The sequence below is a fragment of the Myotis brandtii genome, unplaced genomic scaffold, assembly GCF_000412655.1.
Source record: "Myotis brandtii unplaced genomic scaffold, ASM41265v1 scaffold650, whole genome shotgun sequence".
In the NCBI taxonomy this organism is placed as follows: Eukaryota; Metazoa; Chordata; class Mammalia; order Chiroptera; family Vespertilionidae; genus Myotis; species Myotis brandtii.
The window spans coordinates 411,854-436,306 of record NW_005370517.1 but is presented as its reverse complement, the minus strand read 5'-3'; the positions used below and the strand labels follow the sequence as shown (position 1 = coordinate 436,306).

At 48.8% G+C, this 24,453-nt stretch overlaps 1 protein-coding gene across 1 annotated transcript in view; it reads right to left on the bottom strand.

Moving 5' to 3' along the window:
• Window positions 1-9,439: 9,439 nt before the first annotated feature.
• The window catches only part of PPP2R1A (protein phosphatase 2, regulatory subunit A, alpha), a 30,141-nt gene continuing 15,127 nt past the window's right edge, over window positions 9,440-24,453 (bottom strand). Inside the window, exons 4-15 of the mRNA XM_005880742.2 lie at window positions 21,402-21,634; window positions 20,314-20,461; window positions 20,044-20,199; window positions 17,364-17,478; window positions 17,187-17,257; window positions 16,771-16,905; window positions 14,828-15,001; window positions 14,512-14,572; window positions 13,428-13,582; window positions 12,308-12,450; window positions 10,055-10,146; window positions 9,440-9,897 (exon numbers count right to left, since the gene is read on the bottom strand). Of these exons, the coding sequence (XP_005880804.1) occupies window positions 9,881-9,897; window positions 10,055-10,146; window positions 12,308-12,450; window positions 13,428-13,582; window positions 14,512-14,572; window positions 14,828-15,001; window positions 16,771-16,905; window positions 17,187-17,257; window positions 17,364-17,478; window positions 20,044-20,199; window positions 20,314-20,461; window positions 21,402-21,634 (1,500 nt within the window). The 3' untranslated portion in view covers window positions 9,440-9,880. The remainder of the gene's footprint in view (window positions 9,898-10,054; window positions 10,147-12,307; window positions 12,451-13,427; window positions 13,583-14,511; window positions 14,573-14,827; window positions 15,002-16,770; window positions 16,906-17,186; window positions 17,258-17,363; window positions 17,479-20,043; window positions 20,200-20,313; window positions 20,462-21,401; window positions 21,635-24,453) is intronic.

Sequence of the window (24,453 nt, the reverse complement as noted above, 5' to 3'; positions counted from 1 at the left end):
GGGGCGGGGCAGAGCCCAGCGGCCAGGGCTGGGCGGGGACAGAGGGAGGGAGGGCGGGGCAGGAGCGAGGGGGCAGCCCTGGTTCCCTGCACCTACTTCCCATTGGTGACACAGCCTTTCCTGTCCAATGTCTTTGAATTAAGCGCATCATTACTCCTAATATTTGTAACATTGCTTTCCACAATTAACATTATGGGGGCCCTCCATGGATTCAGTTTTGGATACGTCTTTGCTACACACATTACATCTATAGGATTTCTCTTACATGTATATTGACTGATGGTTAGTAATGTTTAACTCTAGGTTAAATATATTGCCCAAATCATTATATTGTAACACCATCCCCAGTATGAATTTCTGATCCTGTGTTCATCCTGCCTAAAGTCCTTCCAAATTCACTGTAATTTTTCTCTAATGAATATAACTGTGATATTTATTTATCAATGAACAATAGATAAAAACTTTCTAATTTTTATTGCAAACCTGCTTTTCAACTAGGAAGGATTCTTTCCAGTTGTGAAAACCAGAAAACCATTTTAATAAATTTCTTAACTTGGTTACACTTCTAATATGTATCCTGTTTTAATCTCCATGGTTAACCCTAATGTAATTAAAAGCTAAATTCCAAATCTTTTATCAAATCATTCCATGCATTTGTTTCCCGAAGATATTTTATTACTAAAGGAAATACAGGAAATGACAACATTACACACAATGATATGATTGCTGCTGGAGGGCATTGGCAGAAAGCATTCAAGCATTACAGAGAGGAAGGGAGAGGAATAGAGAGTTAGAAATATCAATCAGCTGCCTCCTGCACGCCCCAACTGGGAATGTGCCCGCAACCAAGGTACATGCCCTTGACCAGAATCGAACCCGGGACCCTTCAGTCCGCAGGCGGACGCTCTATCCACTGAGCCAAACCAGTTAGGGCCACTCTTCTATTTTTTATTGACTTTTTACAGAGAGGATGGGAGAAGCATAGAGAGTTAGAAACATCATGGACCAGCTGCCTCCTGCAAACCCCCCACTGGGGATGTATCCAAACTGGTTAGGGCAGCATAATCACTCTTAATACAATATATAATTGAATTACATCGTAAGCCCTGGCTTGGTATCTCAGTTGGTTAGAGCATCGTCTGGATACACCAATATTGTGGGTTCGATCTATGGTCAGGGCACATACAGGAATCAATCAATGAATGCATAAATGAGTGGAACAAGAAATTGATGTTTTTCTCACTCTCTTTCTCAAGTCAATAAATAAAAATTTAAAAAACTCTAAATGTGGCCTAGCTGGCTTGGCTCAATGAATAGAGCATTGGCCTGCAGACTGAAGGGTCCCAGGTTTGATTCCAGTCAAGGGCACATGCCTGGGTTGCGAACTTGATCCCCAGTCGGGGGCGTGCAGAAGGCTGCCGGTCAATGGTTCTCTCTCATCATTGATGTTTCTATCTCTCTATCCCTATCCCTTCCTCTCTGAAATCAATAAAAACATTAAAAAATGAATAAATAAATATACAAACATGTAGACTATAGTTGTAGATTAATGTAATATTGCTTTATGTCGGCAACATTACTATAGTTTCTTTGCTAACATATGGCCTATTCACTAAAATTTGTTAAAAATATTAGTGAAGGGGGGATGAGGACACATTTGTAATACCTTAACTAATAAAAAAAAATAAAGAAAAAAAATAAAGAGAACCAATTTTAAGGTAAAAAAAATGTTAGTGAAATAATAACAACAATTACCTCAAATTAATTAGAAGCAAATCTTCATTAAAAGTCTTCTAAGCCCTAGCTGGCTTGGCTCAGTGTATAGAGCGTCGGCCTGCGGACTCAAGGTTCCTGGGTTCAATTCCAGTCAAGAGCATATGCAATGGGTTGCAGGCTCAATCCCCAGTGGGGGGCGTGCAGGAGGCAGCCGCCGATTGGTGATTCTCTCTCATAATTGATGTTTCTATCTCTCTCTCCCTCTCCCTTCCTCTCTGAAATCAACAAAAATATTTTTAAAGTGTTTTAAAATTAACAGGATGTTCCCCAGCCATATTTATGTTTCATAAGATTTAAGCTTTAGTTACATGTTACATAGAGCCTTTTAAAAAATATATATTTTATTGATTTTTTACAGTGAGGAAGGGAGAGAGATAGTTAGAAACATCAATGAGAAGGAAACATTGATTAGCTGCCTGCACACCCCCCACTGGGGATTTGCCCAGAACCAAGGTACATGCCCTTGACCGGAATCGAACCTGGGACCTTTCAGTCCGCAGGCCGACGCTCTAGTCTACCCACTGAGCCATAATAGTCTACCCACTGAGCCAAACCAGTTACGGCTACATAGAGCCTTTTGATGTTCATTACCTGATATTTGCTAAAGTTTGAACATCATTACTCATGTAAGTTGTAAGGTGTCATTCCAAAGTTAATATTGTGATGGTCCCTAAAGGATTGAATTTTGGGTAAGAACTCTGCCACACTGTAGATGAAAAAGGGGGTTCTATGAAAAATAACATCACAGGGTGATGGGATCATAAACTCGTGACTGGGCAATACAATTCTTTACTAACAGGCTTATCTTTGCCTTAAATAAGCACTGTGCATTATTTCTGTACATCTAGGTTAACATAACTAGGTTAACACAACTTTGCACATAAACTTAAATACCCTGTAATGCAAGCTCCATGTGACCACTCCCAAAAGAGCACATAGTTTTAATTATCCTGTAATTCCATCCTGGTGTTACTTCCTCCACCTTCAAGTAAGTAATCTTCCTAACCTTCCCTCTGTAACCGAAATCCAAGGATCTGCTGCCTGCAGCCAGGAAAGCCAAACTCCTGACACAGATGCTGGTGAGAAAGAAAAGAGGTTTATTTGAATGCTGGCAACTGGGGGACTTTTGTTGCAAAGCCCATCTCAACATCTCAATGCAGGCAGAGGTTTTTGTAAGGAGGGAGAGGGAAAGCAAAACAAAGAAATAAAAGTTAGGGGGTTAAAAAGTTCTCTCTGTGTAGGCCAGCACTGTCCATTCCAATAAGGACCGCAAAACTTGTCAAGTGATGGTCTAGTGTGCGTCGTCATCAGAGTCTTTGTCATCCTGGTTTTATGGTTGAAGGTCAGCAAATTTCCCAGAGCTGAAATGACTGAAGGTCAGAGTCTGTGTCTCTATCAACTGAAGTTAGTTCTTAGGATTCCAATACAAACATTTGTATTAGGCAGAACCAGCCTTTACAAAAACAATGTCAAAAGACAGGTGGGGTAGGTTACAATTCCCACTTTTACACCTCCCTAATCTCAGATGCATAAAAAAAAAACAAAACTGCAAACTGTTATTCTAGAAAGCATTTATCTCAGTCTGTTGAGATATTGCTTGTATGTGTATCCTTTTTTTTTTTTTTTTTTTTTTTGCTCAAATAACTTTTAAAAAAAATTCTCTAAAAAACAACAACATCCTCTACAGGCTTGGACATTCTTACACTGACAACACACATTATGCTTTTTTAGATTTCTCTTTGGGATTTATTTACAATCTATAATAAAAGCATAATATGCTAATTAGACCAGATGTCCTTTGGGACAAAGCGGGGAATGCGAGGGAGGGATCCAGGCAGCACCCTGGCTGCGAAGGCCTACTCTTGCACGAATTTCGTGCATTGGGCCTCTAGTTGTTTAATAATGTTGTTACTAGACAGAAACCGGAATTGGGGCAAGTCTACCTCTGGCAGACTGTAGAATGTGGGTACTTGGCTTTGTGCAGGAAAAATGTCAGGAGTCCAGGTGATTTTGAGAGTGTTTATTAAAGCTGGGGACAGTGAAAACAAGAAAAAAGCAAGAGGAGAGACTAGGCGGGGCTGCTTTGGTTCTTCAGAAATATTCTAGGAAAGAAATGAGCCTAAGCAGGGCTGCTGTACTGGAAAGTCAGAGAAAATAGGGCCTTAAAGACAGTTTCAGGAGGTAAGGCTGGGATAAGCTGCCACTGCCCATTGCTCCCCTGGCCAGATATCTCATGGAGTCCCTTAGGTGATGCATGCCTGTAGGGGAAGAAGAGGTAGCAGGAAAAGGCAGGGGCGTGCTCTGGGGAGAGTGTGTTGTGTCCTTCATCTTGAGGGTTTTAAAGCCTGGGAGTTCTTAGGGAAGGATTTCAATAGTCTGTTCATCAGCTTTTCCAGGTGTTTTGGAGGGATGGGGCTGGGTGGTGGTTTCCATGGAGATGTATTCACATACCATAAATTTTGTAGTGCACAGTTCAGTGGCTTTTAGTATATTTACAAAGTTGTGCAAACATCTCCACCAATTCCAGGACATTTCATCACCCCATACCCATCAAGCAGTCTTACCATTGCCCTATCTCTCCCCAGCCACTAATCTACTTTGTTTCTACAGATTTGCCTATTCTGGGCATGTCACATAAATGGAATCCTATGTGTTGCTTTTTATGTCTGACTTCTCAAGCATAATGTTTTCCAGGTACATCCATGTTGTAGCGTAGCATGTAACAATACTTCACTCATTTTTACGATTAATATTCATTATATGGATATACTCTGTTTTATTTGTCCATTCATCAGTTGATAGATACTTGGCTATTATGAACAATGTTGTTATGAATATTTGCATACAAGTTCTTGTGTACCCATATGTTTTCAATTATTTTGGTTATATATCTAGGAGTGGAATTGTTGGGCAAAATGGTAACTTAGTGGGACTTTCAGAATTTTTTCCAGAGTGAATACATCATTTTACATTCCCACCAGCAGTGTATGAGGGTTCCAGTATCTCCACATCCTCAACACTTATCTGCAATACAAATGATCCTTGTATGTTGATTTTGTATCCTGCAAGCTTGCTGAACTTATTAGCTCAATTTCTTTAAAGTGGATTTTCTATATACATGATCATGTCATCTGCAGATTGCTTTATTTCTTCCTTTCCAATCTGCATACCTTTTCTTTTTCTTGCCTAAATACGCTGGATAGAACTTCCAGTACAATGTTAAGTACAACTGGCAGGAGTCTTTGTCTTGTTCCTGATCTTAAGTGGAAAGCACCCAGTTTTTCACCATTAGATATGGTGTTAGCTATTGGTTTTCTGTAGATACCTTTTATCAGGTTAATAACTTCCCTTCTATTCCTAGTTTGTTGGGTGTATCTCTCACAAAAGGGTGTTAGATTTTGTCAAAATCCTTTCCTGCACCAGTTAAGATGGTTATTTGGGTTTTGTTTATTCTATGGATATGGGGTATTAATTACATTAATTTTTCTTATGTTAAACCTAGAATGCTTGAGATAACTTTCCCTTGGTCATGATGTGTTCAGGAGATGATGGTCTGTAGACTTCTTTCATTTGGAGTCTTTGTCTGGTCTTAGTATTAGGGTAATGCTGGCCTTAAATGAGTTGGGAAGTATACCCTCCCCTTCTACTTCTTAGAAGAGTTTACGAAGAATTAGCATTCTTTAAATGTTTGGGCAGAATTCAGTGAGGCCATCTGGAGCTGGAATATTCTGTGTGAATGGCTTTTTGATTACCCATTCAATATATTCCATAATACATGACTATTTTTGTTGTCATTTATATTCCATATAAGAGGATTAAACTCTCAATAGCAGTCTAAGTCAGGTTTTGTCACTCTTATGAGCTCAGGTCTGATCAGGTTTGCCCCAATGGCTCATTAAACTAGTGTGAATCAGTTGGTTGGAGCACTGTCCTGTGTAGTGAAGGGTTTTCATATTCGATTCCTGGTCAGAGCACATACCTAGGTTGCAGGTTCAATCCCCAGTAGGAAGGCAACCAATTGATGTTCTATCTCACATCAATGTTTCTCTCTCTCTCTTTCCCTCTCTCTAAAATCATTAAACATATCCTTGGGTGAGAATTGGAAAAAAAAATAAGCCTGCCAGGGATTTCTTTTTTAAAAAAATATATTTTATTGATTTTTTACAGAGAGGAAGGGAGAAAGATAGAGAGCTAGAAACATCAATGAGAGAGAAACATCGATCAGCTGCCTCCTGCACACCTCCCACCAGGGATGTGCCCACAACCAAGGTACATGCCCTTGACCGGAATCGAACCGGGGACCTTTCAGTCCGCAGGCCGACGCTCTATCTACTGAGCCAAACCGGTTACGGCTGCCAGGGATTTCTTCATTTTGCATCATGCCTAAGAGATCGGGACCTGTATTTCCTACAGTTAAGCTAGCCATGCCCTGCTTTTCCTCATCTAGCTTGGACTGCCAGCTTTGGCTGGGATCTAGGAGACTCTCAAGATACCAAAGTTATTTTTTTCCCTCTGGATTTGTGGGGTTCTCAACTGGTCAGTCTGTCAGAGCCCACACCACAAATCCAAAACAGTCTGGGTCTGTTCCGCCATCTGGAAAACACAGCTGTACAGGGGACTAATGGGGGGGGTGGGGAGAAGCGGGCCTTGAAGTGGGGACTTCCTGCAGACAGGAGGGCCGAGAACAAGGCATGTGCTGAGGCTTCAAATGTTTTGGCAAGATGTGAGGACAGGTGCCCTGACCGGTTTGGCTCAGTGGCTAGAGCTTGGCCTGAGGACTGAAAGGTCCCGGGTTCAATTCCGGTCAAGGGCATGTACCTTGGTTGCAGGCACATCCCCAGTTGGGGGTGTGCAGGAGGCAGCTGACTGATGTTTCTCTCATCGGTGTTTCTAATTCTCTAGCCTTCTCCCTTCCTCTCTGTGGAAAATCAATAAAATATATTAAAAAAAAAAAAGATCTGAGGACAGGAGGGGCAGGGCCTTCCTTCTTGTCACTCCTTGTGTAACTTCTTGCAGGTTTGGAATGGAGAAGTAGTATGAAGTCTACCACTTTAATCTCTCCGTCCTCTTTCCTTGGCCACAGCCCCAGCTGCCTCCCTAGTCTTCTGGCTTTGTCTGACCCCTGAAGGGTCTGCCCAAGTCTTACTGGACCCTTTCCATCAGAGCCAAGTTCAAGCTCTTCAGGCTCTTTGGGATCTGGAGCCTACACCCTCCTCTGTGCTCACCTGTACCAGGCCATTTCTCACTAACCCCACTCTCTGAATTACTTGTGTCCCTGAAGAGTGGAGAGAGAAAGTTTTGCAGGCAGAGGTTCGTGTAACAACCAACAGGTTGGAGATGTTGATGCATGTGAATTTACAGGAATCAAGGATGTTTTCCAGGAAGGAGTTAAGTGGTGAGGGTGGGAAGACTTGAATTCTGGTTACCAAGGTAACTGCATCCTTCCTTTTACCCCCCAAATCTAATTGTCACTGAATTTCAATCTGTCTCCTTGGGAATCTTTTCTTCTGTTTCCCTTTTTACCCACCACCTCCTTCTACGTCAGCATACCTCCTCCAGCTCAGAACTTAGAGACCAGAATTCTCCCGGGCCTCTTGTCCTCATGTCTTCCCTTTCAATTCTGACGCTGTCACTCCTTTGCCAAAACACCCGATGGCTGCTTCCGCCTTCCAGGATCAAGTTTAAATCTTCAGCTTGCTCCAGACTGCACTCTACTCTGAAATCAGCCTCATCTCCTTGTGCTGTTGATCCCTGCGCATGTCAGCAGCAGAGCTAAGATGGAACTCTAAGTGTGTCGCTGCACCACGTGTGGCAGACTGTTACATGGGCAGGCCCCACTGAACCCTGCCTGCAAGTTTTCACATCTTGGTGGGCACCTCCACACTGACTGTGGGCCTGACCCTGGGGCTGGTTTTGGCTTGTAGTGCAAGCCCAGGTGTGAAAAGCACTTGCAGGCGGGACGTGTTCTCTGAGACACCGCTCTGAGGACATATGCTAGCAGATAAAGAGGTCCGGCCATCCTGGACAGGCTGCACGGGGAGAGATGCTGTACCAAGCCTCAGCTCAGGTGCCAGCCACGGGAGTGAAAATGGCATCTCAAACATTCCAGCCCCAGGCGACACCACCAGGAGCACAAGGACCTTCGAACTGAGCCACGCCCGGACTACAGAATTCAGTCACTAAGCTTTGAGGATGGATTGTTATGCAGTAAAATACAACTGGAACACCACGGATCATTCATTTGAATGTTCCTTCAACAATTACTGGTAGGTTACCTGCTAAGCTAGAACATTCACCATCATGCTGAAAGTGGTTATGTTGTCCACCACTTCCCAATCTCATGAATTCCTCACTCACTCAAGTCCTCCAAATACTTATATTCTAGGGAAGGTACATTTGTTTAAACACAATTAGTTTAAACCATGGGCCTTGCCCTTATGAAACTAACATAAAATAAGCTAATAATGGGAGGAATAGGGTTTCCTTCACCCTACCTCCTGCAGGGCCGAATTGGGTCTAACAAACAATAGGGACTCAGTAATGAAAGGACTGCGCTGCTGAAATCACCTTGCCAGCCAATATACCAATTTCCCCTTCACCCTGTTGAGCCAAAATTCACTCAAGTGTCACGTCCTCTGAGAAACCTTACATGCATCGCCATCCACTAAGTCTCTTGCTCCTCTCTCCAGGACTCTCTGGCCCCTGCATCAGTTAGAATTCAGGTGACCTGCAAGTGATGAAACCCCAAACGGACAGTCACTGAAATAGTTCAAGTCTCTCAGGTAACTGATACTGATGTGGGTGATAACAGCATCAGTGGTTCATCCTATCTTGTTCTGCTGCTCTGCTCGGCCTATGCTCCTAAGATCAGTCCCTGGCCCAAGACGGCTGCTCCCACTCTGGCCATCTGGTCTACATACCAGTGCACAGAGAGGAGGTAAGGAGGGGAGCGTATCTCCTCTCTCAGGAACACTTCCTAGAAGCTGCACATACCACTTGTATTGGCCAGAGTTTAGTTACCATGCCACACCAAATTTCAAGAGGCCTGGGAAAATGCCAGAAATCCAGGCAGCCATCTCTGTTAGTAAAGAGATGGGAGAATGGACATTGAGGGACAACTGACTCTGTCTTGCCACAGTACCCTTCGCGTCCCGGTGCGGCCCCAATTATCCTGAGACCTTCCCAGGCGCAGGGCCCAGCTCACAGGAGGTTCGCTGGCAGGTTATAGCTCCCCCGACTGCCTGCTTCTCTGTGCCATGCACTGTTACCCACTTGGCACGCATTAACTCAGTTGGTCTTCACAACCGGCCCTAGATTCTAGTTATCTCCATTTTACAAAGTACAAAACTAAGTGCAGAGAGACTGGGTAACCTCCTCACGGTTACGCAGCTATTAATTGAAAGAACTTGGGATGTAGACCCAGGCAGTCTGGTTCCAAGGCACCTGCTCTTAACCACCACATACTCTGCCGAAGTCTGCGATACTAAACTGACCACAGGACTCTGCTGGCCAGCAACACCTCGTGGACCCTCTAGTCCACGGCCAGCTGCACTCCCCACAGAAACCCCATGTCCAGTAATTAGGACTTTCCCGGAGGGAAGGGAAGAGACCAGGCCCTGACATGGAGTCCCCCTCACCCCCATGTTAGTGACTAAGACCAGAGGACCAGCTATTTCTATATCTTTATTTCTCTGTGAAAAGGGAAAAAGAAAGGAATAAAATAAAAACGGCACAGTTGACACAAAAAAACCACTGGAGGGGAGGAAGGAAGGTGGAGAAGTAGACTGGGCAGGGGGTCCCTATGACAGCAGCAGGAACCAGTGACCTGGGATGCTCACCTCTCTTCCCCCGAGGAGGGAGTGGCTGCCCCTTCCTCCCAGGGTTGCTGCCCTGTCCCACCTTGTGCTCCCCCAGCTCCTCGGGAGGTGGACAGTAAGAAGTCGGATTCCCAGGCTGGGGAGAGGAGGAACCGTGCTGGGTTAGGGGCCTGGGGTTAGACCATGCACAGGGAGTGACAGCCAGAGGCCCCCCCCACTGGCTCCCAAGGAAGGAACTTGGTGGAGGGGGTGGACACCAGAGGCCGGTGTTGGCTCCTCTTCCAGCATCAGGCGAGAGACAGAACTGGGGAAACAGAAATAGGCGGGAGTCAGAACCACAATAAGCCCCCTGCCCACAAGTGCTCCTGCATCTCCCCCTGCCAGGAGCTGCTGCCCCCAGGCCTAGGTGCTTCCCTGCACACCACCCTCCCACTGGGGTCCCCAAGTCCTCAAAGCCTTACCACTCAGGGCCTCCTGGGCAAAGTACTTGACGTCCACATCCTGGTCCTGGGTCAGCTTCTCTAGAATGGGCTTAACTTCGCTCTGCAGCGTGCTGGAAGGACAGGGGGTACGCATGGGAACGGGTGAGCCAGGCAGGGAGGGGGCACAAGGGGGGCAGAGGCCCAGGCAAGAGGTGCCCACAAACACAGGCAAACATGGAATTAAGAAGTCTTTGGGGCCCAGAACAGGCACAGGGTGGTCAGACAGTCCGGGCAAGTGGGACAGAGGATCACAGAACCCACAAGGCTCTGGGGGTCGAGAGATGGGTATCCTTCATTTATTTAACCTATGTACTGAGACCTACTAGGGATGAGATGTGAGCAGAGGTAAATCCAACACTCCTGACTCTTGCCCAGGAGGGGGACACAGCCAACTGATGATAAGGAACAGCGGAAGGGCCAGGCCCTCAAGGGAAGCACTTGGCCCTCCAGGACCCCAGGGGAGGCATCTGCTCTGCTGTGAGGGGCCCGGGGGAATCTGTCGGCACTGAGAGTCCACCGTGGTGGGAAATAAAGGTAGACTTCAGAGGGGCACTAAAGGTGTGAGGTTTTGTCCTGGAGCAAATGCAGAGAAAGACACTGGAGAGGCAGGCATTGTGTGTGTCCCCTTTCAGGTGACAACTCCTCTCCTCTGCCATATATTCTCACTGCTGTCACCGAGATCTGTTTTATCTATGGTGAACTTGATATAAATGGAATTGCAGGATACATTTTCTTGGGTCTGGCCTCTCACTCAACAAAATGGCGTGAGTCGTGAGAGTCAGCTACGTTGTCAAGTATAGCAGGAGTTTCTTTTCATTGCTGAATAGTCTTCCCCGTATGAATAAAGAACAATTCGCCCACTGTACTGTTGATGAGCAGCAACAGGAGTAAAGCTACCACAAATACACTTTTGTTCGAAATAAACATGGAGTGGACATGCCAGCTCCTAGGGGTGAACCTTCACTAGAGTCCACCAATTTTCAGAGATTGTTCCCATCTACAGCCCCGCCTGCAACGCAGAAGAGAACCGCAGCCCATCTACCAACACCAATGACTCCGAGCTTGTTAAAGCTTAGCCATTCGGGGGTGGGTTTTCCTTTGCATTTTCCTGATGGCCTGTGATGTTGAGCATCTGCTCTTATGCTCGCTGGCTGTTTGGAGTTCTCTTTTTATAAGACCTGCTCAAGTTCTTTTCTGCCCATCTCTTTCTTGAGTTTTGTCATGTTGAGTTGCAGAACAGGATAAAGTGTCCTGTCAGAAATATGTAGTACAAATACATTCTCCTAGTCAGTGGCTTGCTATCTTACTCTCACAATATTCTCTCAATGAAATTCCTTTTTTATTGAAGGCCAATTATTAATGTTTTTTTTGGTGAGCTATTTAACAAATACGTGCCTACTGTAAGTCTTGAAAATATTTCCTGACACTTTCTTCTAGGATCTTTATTATTATTATTTTAATATTTTTATTGATTTTAGAGAGAAAGGGAGAGGGAGAGAGGGAGAAATTTTGATGAACATTGATCACTGCCTCCTACACACTCCTCCTGGGGATTGGGCCTACAGCCTGGGGATCTGGAAATTGAACCAGCGACCTCTTGGTGCATGGGTAAATGCTCAACCACTGAGCCACACCAGCTGGGCAGATCTTTCTTTTTTTTTAACTTTCTGGTTCTGATCTGTTATCTCTACTTTTTTTTTTTTTTAAATCCTCACCCAAGGATATTTTTCCATTGATTTTGAGAGAGTGGAAGAGAGAAGGAAAGACAGAGAGAAATATCAATATGAGAGAAGCACATTAATTGGTCGCCTCCTGCAGAAGCCCCGACCAGGGCCTGGGCCTGGAAGGAGCCTGCAGCTGAGGTACATGACCTTGACCAGAATCAAACCTGGGACCCTTCAGTCTGCAGGCAGACGCTCTATCCACTGAGCCAAACTGGCTAGGGCTCTAATTTTTTATGCCCTCAAGTGGGAGGTTTTTGCCCCCCACGTGCATACCAAACTGACCCAGCCATCTATGGAGAACACCTGTTTCCCCCATGAACTGCAGTGACAAGACAGACACACAGGTCTTTTCCTGTGCCCTTGAACCTGTCCCCTGGCTTTTTGAATATTCTGCCAACACCGCACTTTTTCATTACAGCAGTGTCACAGTGAGTCAGTGGTTGAGGGTCAAAAATGAAGATGACCGGAACTTGTGCTGCTGGAGTGTAAGGGTCGGTCCAGGCCTCACCTGTTGTCCAGGATGGGCCCTATCTTCTGCAGGGACTTGGCCACGTTGAAGCGGACATTGGCGACAGGGTCCCCAGCCATCCGCAGCACTGTGGGCAGCATGTGCTTGGTGGTGATGTCCTGCCCACAGACCTCAGACAGCACCTGGGGGTCAGTGAGTAGCAGAGGGGTGATTATCCAAAGTTCATGGCTAACTTTCATTTCCTCCTTCCTCTGACCAGGCCACCTTGGTGACCACCAGGCCTGAGGGTAAAGCTGAACAACATGGGGACTCTAAGCCCAGTTACCCACTCTGGGGACAGTTTTTCTCCCGAAGCCCCCATGTCCCCTAACACCCTCCTAACACCACTGTCTCCCTGCCCTGGAAACTCTCAGGCCAGGTGTCCCGGACCATCTCCCGTCCACAGATTTCCCTTCATCCTCTGGGGATGGGCCTTGATTCCTAACCCCTGGGATCCCTTCCTTAGTTCAGGGGTCTCCAAGGTGAGGCATGAATAGGAATGATCTGAACACATAGTTATAATAGCTTTTAAATGTTATCCTTTAATTTCTAGCTACGTGTATGGTTTACTGACATGATAGAAAGGGGCACTTGCTCTGTACAGCATAACTGTTCTGAGCCTTTTGCGTGTACAGCCGGGTTGTCGGCACAGCCTGATGAGTAAGGTACTGTGAACGCCAGCACGAACCCTTTCCAGGTGAGAAAATCAAGCACTTTGCAGTCAGGTCAGTCTCCCAAGGTCCACTGCTAATGCACAGCAGGGCTAGAATTCAAAACTAGGTCTGTTTCTAGAGCCTGCACACTTCCCCCTCCTACCATAAATAAATACACACGCACATTTGTGGGAAAGGAGAGGGTACCAAGAAAGGTTTGGCTATCACTGCTTCAGTGGGCCAAGCCTCCCTTGTCCTGGGGTTCCCACCCTGAGGCCCTGATGAGGGTGGGGGAAGGGCACGTGCAACCTCTGGCCGGCAGTTCCCTGGGACTCATCCCTGCAACTCAGGTCCCCACCACTTCCCCACTCCCAAGCAGGGTGTCTCCCTTGAGGACCCTCCACCCTCCCTCTCCCAGATACATCTGGTTCCCAGGGACAGGCCGGTGGGCAGGTGGGAGTGCTCACATTGATACAGAAGAGTGTGGTCATGCGGTGCAGGTAGTTGGGATCCCCAGACATGGCCAAGACCTTGGGGATGATCGTGGCATGGGCCCAGTCCTTCCCGAACTTCTCCACCAGCTTCTTCAGGTTGCTGGTGGCCGCCTCGCGGATGGCATAGACTGCAGGAGGGCGAGAGGGAGAGGGCAGGCTTCAGGCGGTGAAGGACTGATGCGGGTAACAGCCATGCTCACTATTGCCACCTGAGCAGCCCCTAGGTCTCAGGATGCAGGGGACCCAATAGCTTCAACAGGATGAAAGGGCTCATTATGGGCTAAATGTGGGCTTTGCTTTGCCTGCAGTGCCTCTCAACAGCCCCCAGACACAGGTTCCATTATTGGCCTCATTTTACAGATGGGCCAATGGGCCGCAAGAAGTGATGTACTCATGCCCGACCAGTGTGACTCAGTGCTTGAGCACTGACCCATGAACCAGGAGATCATGGTTTGATTCCTGGTCAGGGCACATGCCTGGGCTACAGGCTTGATCCCCAGTAGGGGGCCCGAGGTAGGCAGCCAATTGGTGATTCTCTATCATCATTGATATTTCTCTCTATATATCCCTCTCCCTTTCTCTCTCTGAAATCAACATATTAAAAACAAAAAGAATTGCTGAGCCCAGGCAAAGGATTTAAATATGTAGTACTTGGAATGGTGGCTGATACAGACAAACTTTTATTTTCACCAGTCTTAGTGAGAACAATGAGCAATGCCCTAAACCACTGGATGAGAAGTCGCTGGTCTCACAGAAGGAACGTGGTAGGTGACTTGCTTAAGCTTCAAAAGCCAGGAGGTGAAAGTCAAACCCAGGGCTGTCTGCTCGGTGGCCCTGGGACTTCCTACTACACCAGACAGCCCCTGGGAAATGTGCTATGTCCCCCTTGCAGCCTACACTTCTCCAGGATTCTAAAAAGCAAGGGAATTGGTCCACCATTGAGGAGCCTCTGATGACGGGAGAGTGGCTCCAGCCTCCCACAGCCTGCACCGGCCCCAGCCAATCTGCCACCATCTTCCTGGAGCCCCATCCTCCTCCAGCCACTGGAGCTACTCACCGTGATCCACGAGCCAGGCCATGCACAAGGAGTTGAGTTTCTCATCAAAAAACTCCACCCCCTGCAGGAGAAAAGGAGGTAAGGGATGGAGGGAGACTGGGTAGTTTCCAGCAAACCCCTCAAGGAACCACCCATTCCCAGACAGCTTCACCTGAGGGGCTCCTTTCCCTTCTCATCTTCATCCCATTCTATTCCTCCCACTCCCCACAGTCCTCACAGCCTGCAGTTTCTGGTCACAGTGCGTCACACAGCACCAGCACTAGAGCCTGGGAGCTCCTCCCCCGGGGCAGCGTGCCTGGCTCCGCCGCTCACTCACCAGCTGTCCAGCCAGCAGGGGCATGTACTCAATGATGGCCAGCCGCACCCGCCACTTGGCGTCCTCAGCCAGTTCCACGATGGCGGGGAGCAGGGACTGGGACAGCTGCCGGATGCCAATCACCTCGTTCACGCAGTCCAGGTTGGAAATGATGTTCAGCCGCACCTCTGGACACTGAGGAGGGGACAGGAGGGGTCTGAGGGAATGCGCTGCGCATGGTGAGCCAGGACAGGGGGAAAATGCTGAACTGCACCAACTCTGTATGACAGACATCTCCTGAGGACCCACTACTGCCCAGTTCCAGCTCTGGGCCCTGGGGACACATTAAAAGCACATGAAAAGCAAGCAACGAGGATTAGGTGAAAGCAGCTTATCCTTTTTTAAAAATTAATTATTTTTTCAAAGCAGCTTTTCAAATCTCAGAATAGCAGCACAAGAAATGTTCAGAGAGCCCAGCTGGCTTGGCTCAGTGATTGAGCACCGACCTATGAACCGGGAGGTCATGGTTCAATTCTTGGTCAGGGCACATGCCCGGGTTGCGGGCTCGACCCCCAGTATGGGGTGTGCAGGAGACAGCCAGCCGATCAATGATTCTCTCTCATCATTGAAGTTTTTATCTGTCCCTCTCCCTTTCTCTGTCTGAAATCAATAAAAACGCATTTTTAAAAATGTTCAGACAGTTTGAAGGATTTGTAGGAAATCATAATGCAAAAATATGAAACCCTGGAAAAAACAGACATGCAATAACACCCCCTCTGCTGTTTGCTAGCTGGGAGCACTTTGGCACTTTGACTTAACCTTTCTGGATATCGACCTGTGATATGGAAACATTGAATAGGGGGAGGCTATTCTAGTGCTTCCACAGTGTCTGCTCCACAAAGGGCTTAACACGTGGGGGCTTATCATGACCATTTCTTTTTTTTCTTAATACATTTTTATTGATTTCAGAGAGGAGGGAAGGGAGAGAAAGAGATAGAAACACCAAGGATAAGAGAGAATCATTGATTGGCTGCCTCCTGCACACCAGTAGGGGATCAAGCCTGCTATCCAGGCATATGCCCTGAACAGAAATTGAACCATGATCTCCTGGTTCACAGGTCAATGATTAACCAATGAGCCACACTGGCCTGGCTATCATGACCATTTCTATTACTTTTATTGTCTCTGCTAGCCTTTGAGCTCCATAAGGAACATGTCTCATTCATCGTCCTCTCTCCAGTACCCAACATAGTCTCTGGCCCATAGCAGGTGTCCAATACATTTTTGCCGAAAGAATGAACAATGGAATAAAGAAATATTTTTGAACTCCTGTGGTCTACCAATATTATGAGCACTGATTTATAATACATATATATACAGACCCCCACCTATGTTTCATAAAATATGTGAAGCAACTTAAAAGAAAAGGCACATAGCCTGGCACATTCCCAAGGACTGGCCTGCTGAAGGTCTCTAAGGATCAAACTGTCTTAGTGTCTAGCCAGTGTAGCTTAGTGGTTGAGCACCAAGAAGTCACGGGTTCAATTCCCCATCAGAGCATGTGCCAGGACTGTAGGCTCCATCACCAGTAGGGGGTGTGCAGGAGGCAGCTGATCAATGTTTCTCTCTCATCAATGTTTCTATCTCTCTCTCCCTTTCCCTCTCTAAAAAATAAAAGCATTAAAAAATAAAAATAAAAACATATTTTAAAAAAAGTATTACTATTTTTTTGGTGCTCTCAATGCCCAGGAAAAGGACAAGCCCAGAGTAAGGGCATGAAAGATAACTGCCTAATAAATGGACAAATGACTGCACACCCATCATGGCCAGAAACATTCAACTCATCAGAGATCTGGTGTCTGTTGAGATTCTAGGAGATTCCTGGCCAATCTGGGAAAACAGCTGACTCACTGGTCGTCACCTCTGCAAACCCACAAGTTCCAGAGCCTGTCTGGTGCCCTCACCTCATCCTTCAGCTGAGCCAGGAAGAGGGGCAGGAGGTGCTCGATGGTGTTGTCTTTGCCCAGGATGGGAGAGAGGCCCATGATGACTGAGGCCAGGGCCGATTTGACGTGTTGGTTGGCATCTGACACCAGCTCCTGGGAGGGAGAAGGAAGGGACAGCCACAGGGTTAGTGGCCAAGTAACTCCAAATCCTACGAAGCCTGAACGCAGCCTCCTTTCCCCTTGTCACTCTGGAGCGGGGGGGCAGCTCAGGCTACCAGGGGAATTATTTTGCCTCCCCTCAGGGTCTCCAAGTACTTCAAACCCAAGCTGGCCCAGTCCAGAGGGCTGGGAACTCAGTTTGCATCTGGCTGTCCCTAAAGCCCCACCCCCACCCCTTCTTTTTGGTAAGCTCTGTCTGCTCTATTCCCCGTTACCTTGATGCAGGGCAAGATCTGGGTCATGATCACATTCTCCCGACAGTCAGCTGAGAGATTTTCACAGAATTCTGTGGACGGGGGAGGGAGAAGGGGGAGGTGAGACCTATGTCCTGGTTTTACCTCCAGCACCATGGACACCCACCCACTTGCTGTGTTCTGGTCGCCAGCACCAACCTTTGACCTTGTGGGAGGCTGCGGCCCTCACCTCGGCCTCACAGTCTTTCATCAGGTTCTGGAAGGCGGGGACCAAGTCTGTCTTGGTGATCTCCGGCCCCACGGCTTTCTGGAGCTGCAGGAAGGGAAGGTGGGGCAAAGTGAGAAGGCTTGGCAAGCGCTCTGGACAAATGAGACCAAAATCAAAGTTAAAGGCAGCAGAACTAGGGGCAAGAATACGATTCTTAGAGTCACTGCCAAGTTCTAATCCCCGCACCACTGGGTGACCACGGGCAAATTTCTGAGCCTTTGAGCTGTGGTTTCCTCAATGGTGGGGGAGTCAGGCTGGGTAGGGCAGTGGTCACCAACTGCCTGGCTCAAATTCTTACTCTTACTTAACAACTGTATGCACTTGAACAAGTCACTTTATATCTCAAAAGCAAAATGAAGACCACAAGGGTACCTACTGCATGGTAGTAGCAATCCATGTGAAAAAAATAATAAAAGGGACCTCCATGCTGCTCAGGCAACTTGGGTTGGGTTTCTGTTACTTAATCCAAAATATTCTGAGGCTATAGCAGCTCTTGCTGTTTGATTTATGTATTTTTTTAAAAGTATGTTTTTATTGGTTTTAGAGGGAGAGAGAGAAACATTGATGAGAACCATCAATCCACGCCCCCCTTCTGGGAATGGAGCCTGCAATCCAGGCATGTATCCTGACTTGCAATTGAATCAGCGACCTCTCAGTGAGATGATACCCAACCGAGAAACACTGGCGAAGGCCTCTTTCTTTTTTTCAAGATTAGTTACCAGTGGCACGTTTGTAATTACGGGGGAAGAAGGCATACTGGGCCCTGCCTGTAACCCCAGCACCAGGGTTCTTCTGCAAAGCTAGGTCTTGAAGACCCAGAAGAAATCAGAGTGATTCGAGGCTCAGAAGGGAACAAACAAGTGAAGGCCTTGAAGGGCCCAATGCTACCCTTGTATTCACGTAATGGATACTTACTGAGTGTCTATTGTGTGCCCTGCTCTCACAAAGCTGAGCTTTTATCTAACCCCAGTGTGGACCGTCCGTGCTGTCCAGTAGCCAAGGTACAGAAGGAGCCTCTTCCATAGTGGTGCTGTGGGTCCCAGCAGCCACAATCCCACAGCCATGCTGTGCTAACATTTTCACAGGGAAAACCGGCAGTCCTGGGAAAGATCCTCAGGCTCCGAGTCCTCCCAGCAAACACCAGGGGAAATACTTACAGGAAGAGGGAGACACAGGGCAGAGGCACCGAGGCCTCTCTGCTCGGATGTGCCCATCTCTCCAGTTTTCTCCCTGAAGGGCCCCCCTAAAGCTGGCCCTGATGGTTCCTGGTGCATTTGCTCTGGCCTCCACAGGCCCTTTGCACTTGCCGCCCTTCCGTCTCAGCTCTCACCCACTCATGTTCTAGAACCAGCTGTGGCACCACCTCCTCTCCTCGTCGCCCACCCCCCACATTCCTGTTGGCCCGACACCTGTGACACGTGACTATGAAATTCAACTGGACCTTCCCCTTCAGACTGCCTGCTCCTTGGTGGATGGGCATGTGCTGGAGTCACGGATCCCTAGCGCCCAGCACTGTTGGTGGCTCAAAGCAAATTCAGGTCCCGTGGGAAGAGCACTGTCCTGGGAGTCAGAGGCGTGGGATCTTGTCCCTGTTCTGTTTGCCTGGTGGTGTCACTCTGACCAGTCAAGCTGTTGGGCAGTATGATGAGCTAACCCGTGCCCCCCACAAAGATTCACATGTTGATATCTTAACCCTCCAGGACCTCAGAATGTGAATGTATTTGAAGAGTAAGTTAAAGTGCAGTGAGGTCAATAGGGTGGGCTCTACTCCAAAATGACTAGAGTCCTTACAAGAAGGGGAGATTAGGTCACAGACATGCACAGAGGGACGACCATGTGAGGACACAGGAGGAAATGGCCATCTGCAGCCAAGGAGAGAAATCTCAGAGAAACTACCCGGCTGACGCCTTGACTTCAGAACTGTAGCCTCCTGAACTGTGAGGAAACAGAACACTCAGCATGTGGTGCTTTGTTTTGTTTTGAAACTTTTATTCACCGTTTTATTTTTCATTTTTGAGCTCATCTTTTTTTTTTTTTTAATATGTTTTTATTGATTTCAGAGAGGAAGGGAGAGGGAGAGAGACATAGAAACATCAATGATGAGAGAGAATTACTGATTGACTGCTTCCTGCATGTCCCCTACTGGGGATCTAGCCTACAACCTGGGCATGTGCCCTTGACCGGAATCAAACCCGGGACCCTTAAGTCTGCAGGCTGATGCTCTATCCACTGAGCCAAATTGGCCAGGGCAGTGTCTGGTGCTTTGTGATGGAAGCCCCAGCAAACTCATTCAGGCTATGTCGTCCCTTTTGTCCAAGGAGAGAAAGTTGGATCAGGTCAGGAATGGACACGTGCTACCCTTCTCTGCTCCTAGGGCCTCTTTCCCACAGAACCTGACCCTCAGAGCCCTTCTCCCCATGGCGCTTCCAGCTGCCACTATCAACCAACCAGGTTGGCACATGAAATGAGGTTCAATAAGATGATCACAGAGCTCCCACAGCTCAAACACCCCGTGATTCCACTGCAATGAAAGAAAACCCAACTCCTATACATGCCCCAGCCTTAGCCTCCGAGAGCCTGTTTCCTACGTGTCAACAGTCCCTCACCTACCTCTGTGAACTTGTCAGCCACCATGTATCGGACGCGCCACGACTTGTCCTCAGCAGCCTGGCGCAGGGTGGGCATCACCAGGGCCTCCAGGTCCTCCTGGGGCAGGAGCTGGGCGATGTTCACACATGCCTCCACGGCCAGCAGCCGCACCGAGTCCTGGAGAGAGGACAGGGGCGGGGAGAGGGCAGCAGAGGCCCTGTGAGCACTGGATTCACCTCCTGCTGCAGGGTCTGCCAGAGGGAGCGGGGAGGGGCCGGGAGCAGAACCCACCTGCTCGTCAGAGGCCAGGTTGGAGAACATGGGGATGATCTCACTCTTGACGTTGTCCAGCTCCAGCACCTTGGCGAACTCCCCCAGCTTGGAGGCTGCGGCCCGCCGCACCATGGGGGTGTCATCTGAGCACAGGTTCCGGAAGTACCTGGGGGTCGGGATGGGATGGGGCTCAGGAGGAGTCCCTGGGACCTCGGGCAGCAGGCAGCATGGCAGAGGAGCCAGCAGACTGCAGCCACGCAGGTCCTGGCTTTGCCTGGTGATCTTGGGCAAGTGATAATGCCTCTCTGTGTCTTCCCTGCCCTGTACAAGGAGCTGACAGTGAAGGGCACTGTGAGGTTTAAGTGAGTTCCCATGTGTGAGCACGTGGCAGCCTATCTGTCTGCACATAAATCTGTAGAGGACGGTAGGTGCCGGTTATATTACGACCACATAAAACTGTGCAGCTGAGATGCTGGTCTGGGCCACTCAAAGGTTTGACTTTCCAGCAGTGACTGCTCCTCTTGGAGGCGGAGGGGGTGGAACACACATCTCTAAGCACATGTGGGCAGCTGTCCACCAATACTCTGGGTAAGTAAGGGCTCAGGGCCTGGGCTTGCTGCTCAAAAAGTGTGCGGGGAATGGTGGGTGGACAGAAGTTCAAAGGGAGGGGCAAGCTCTCGTCCAATTAAAACCATGTTCATTCATTCTTCCCAAAGGCAAGTCCTCCCTGCAAGGAATTTCCTGGGGCATCAGGACCAGCGGTGGAGAGTAGAGGAGGCTGCCAAGGGTCTGGACCGGGGCAGGCCTCAGATAGCACCACGGGTCACTTGTCCATGCTTTTATATGCCAGATTCTGTTGAGCACTTTATATGCGGTAATCCTTTCCTTGCAAGAAGCAAGGGGAGGAAGGAACTGTCATTATCTATATTTCCTAATTGAGCAAGAGGCAGTGTCCTTGGTGACACAGCTTCTCCGAGGGGGGGAAGACAGGGGCTGGGAGAGCTCAAGGGTATTTGGGACTTGGGAGGCCTCAAGGGGCTGGGGCTTGAGAGAAGCGGACCAGGCGGAGGGGAGGCTGAGCTTCAGGGGCCACAGCTGGGACTCACTGTCGAAGTTCCGCCTTGACGGCGCTGGACACGCGGGGGTAGCAGACGGAGAAGAGGCCGCAGGCCGAGGTGCGGGAGGTGAACCAGTCGCCACCCGCCAGCCGCTTCACCAGCGGCACGAAGTGGGCCTCCAGGTCGGAGGGCGAGTGCTCGTGCGAGATGGCCCGCAAGGACTCCACTGCCTTGTCCCGCACCACCGTCTCCTCCACTGTGGCCAGCGACTCCAGGGGTGGCTGTGGCACAGAGCACGAGGTCACAAGACGCTCCCTCCCCGCCATCCCCAGCCCTGGAGCCCCCACCCTGAGCCCCTCTGTGGGTTCATTTCTAACCAGAAACCTGTGATCACCCCATCCCAGCCTTTATGCAGACCTCATTTAGGGGTCCTTCAGGGAGCTTCAGTGGGGTGGTCCATGAACCTCAAAACTGCACACCACTTTCTGAGGAGAGGGCCACCACTGCCATTAGCGCCTCAGAGTGCAACAATCCTCGTGACAGTGACGGGAACTCTACACACTATGTGACCCAGGCAGGCCACCCTGTCGCCAGCTCGGGGGAGGAGGGTGGTTCTAACACACTGACTCCTAGGAAGCAGGTCCTGTTTCTGTCTTCATTTGAAAGAAGAGGGACCTGAGCCGACAGCCCAGTAAGAGCCTCTAACCCAGGCCACCTGCTCCAGGGCCTGGAGGGTTGAAAAGCACAGCTGTGGTCTCTGACAGGCGACTGCAACAGGAGCTCATGTTAGTGGGGGACCTGGGGCTGTGACTGGTCACTGGTTTGTCAGGGTGAGGCCTGGAGGGACACCTGATTGCTCACCTTTGTGTACCCAGAGCCCAGCAGAGCTCCTAGCACAGGGCAGGAACTCAGTACAGTGGGGCCTTGACTTACGAGTTTAATTCGTTCCGTGACGGAGCTCGTAACTCAAATTACTCGTATGTCAAATCAAAAGTGAACGAGTGAGACACGTGATGCTGGGCTGATGTTGTGGCGTTCACTGTGACGTTCGCTGCGCCAACTAGCAGTGGGGTATCTGAAGCTGGCTCGTAACCCGAATTTTAACTCGCAACTCAAAGCAAAAAATCGGCCGAGAGACGGCTTGTATCTCGAAAAACTCGTTAGTCGGGACACTCGTAAGTCAAGGCCCCACTGTAATCAGTAATGAAGGAGACTCAATCTATTCTCTTTTGTTCAAATAAAGGCTTGGAGGTCTGTAGTCTGAAGACCAGTGTGGCCTTACAGGTATAAGGCGGCAGAAAGAGCCCTGGCTGGTGCTCAGTGGTTAGAGCAATGGCCCATGTGGTCCTGGCCAGTGCCTGGGATCTGGGTTTCAGGTTTAAAGTGGGGGATCTTACGGGAGGCAGCCAATCAATGCGTCTCTCTCAAATGGATGTTTCTCCTTCTCCCCTCTTTCCCCTCCACCTCTCTCTCTAGAAATCAATGGAAGAGAATATCCCCCAGTGAGGATTAAAAAAAAGAAGAAGAAGGTAGGAAGAAATCACAAAGGATAATACTGCCAGGGCCCAGACAGGTAAGAGAATGCGGCACTGAACACAGGTGACAGATGGGGACGACAGAGAGAGCAGACCGTGGCATGTAGCCCAGGAGGACAGCTGCTTCCCAGCTCATCATTGTCACCACAGGGGGGACACAGCTTTACCCACTGGTTTTCCAAAAGTGGCCAAAAGGGCGAGGTTCTAAGTGTGAAAAAAATTTCATCTTACACGTGCTACAACATGGATGGGTCTTGAAGACACTATGCTAAATGAAATCAGCGAGTAGAAGAAGACCAGGTATTGTAGGATTCCTGTAGACCCAGAGGATAGAGTGGTGGTTTCTGAGTGCAGGGGTGTGGAGAGGGGACTGGGGAACGAGGGTGCTGGGGGGTTACTGATTAATGAGTACTGAGTTTCAGTTTGGGAAGGCGATCTGGAGACGGATGGGGGTGATGGCTGCCTACAATGTGCATGCACACAGCACTGTACACTTAAAAATGGTTAAAATTGTAAAAACTCATGCATATTTTACCACAATAAAACATTTGAAAAATAATCAAAGTTTTTGAAAATCTCATTTACAGAAGGTTGGCAATGATTCAAGAGGAAAACCTAATGCTGTGCTGGCCTGGGGACCCCCAGTGTGAGGCCTTTGTCGTAGGTCCTGCTCTCTCACAGGCTGGATTCAGGGCCGGCTCACGCTAAGGTGCGAAGGCGCGGTGGGAGGGTGATGTCACTGGGCTACTGCAGGGACTGGCACACAGATGGCACCAGGTCAGTGTTTACCGAGTGACTGAAGTGATCTGTCCTTGTAACAGAGGCCTGGGGACCAAGGCTGGGTGTCATGGATTTACGCCCCTGTGGGTGACCGCAGGGACAGGTTCTTACAGAGCGGTGCCCGGACCACCCAAAGTGGGGGCACCCAGGAGGCCTCCCCCAGTGCACACCTGAGGAATCACTTCAGGGCGGGGTCTAGGAAGGTGCAAGTTCAGCAAACGCCAAGTGATGCTTTGGCACAATGAAGACCCAGTGCCATGGGGCCTGGCTGTAAACAACAGAGGGTGAGGTTCTCAAACTGAGACCAAGCCTGGGAGGGAGGGGGCGAGGCCTGAACCTCCTAAAACCATCTGTTGTCTTCTGAGAGGGTCCAGACTCTCAAAGGGATCCACCATTCCAACAAGGTTAGGAGCTGCTGATAACAGAAACAATCCTGGCGCTGCAGCTGCACGAGTCCCTGTGAAATTCCTTCCATTTCACCACTGTGAGACCGAGGGCGAGTCAGGCCTGACGCCCCTCTGGGTTCCCACTGCCTTGCTCATGTAACCTCCTAAAACCATCTGTTGTCTTCTGAGAGGGTCCAGACTCTCAAAGGGATCCACCATTCCAACAAGGTTAGGAGCTGCTGATAACAGAAACAATCCTGGCGCTGCAGCTGCACGAGTCCCTGTGAAATTACTTCCATTTCACCACTGTGAGACCGAGGGCAAGTCTCACCCCTCTGGGTTCCCACTGCCTTGCTCATGTGTGTGGAATTAACAAATTGCACAATAGCCATTTCTCCT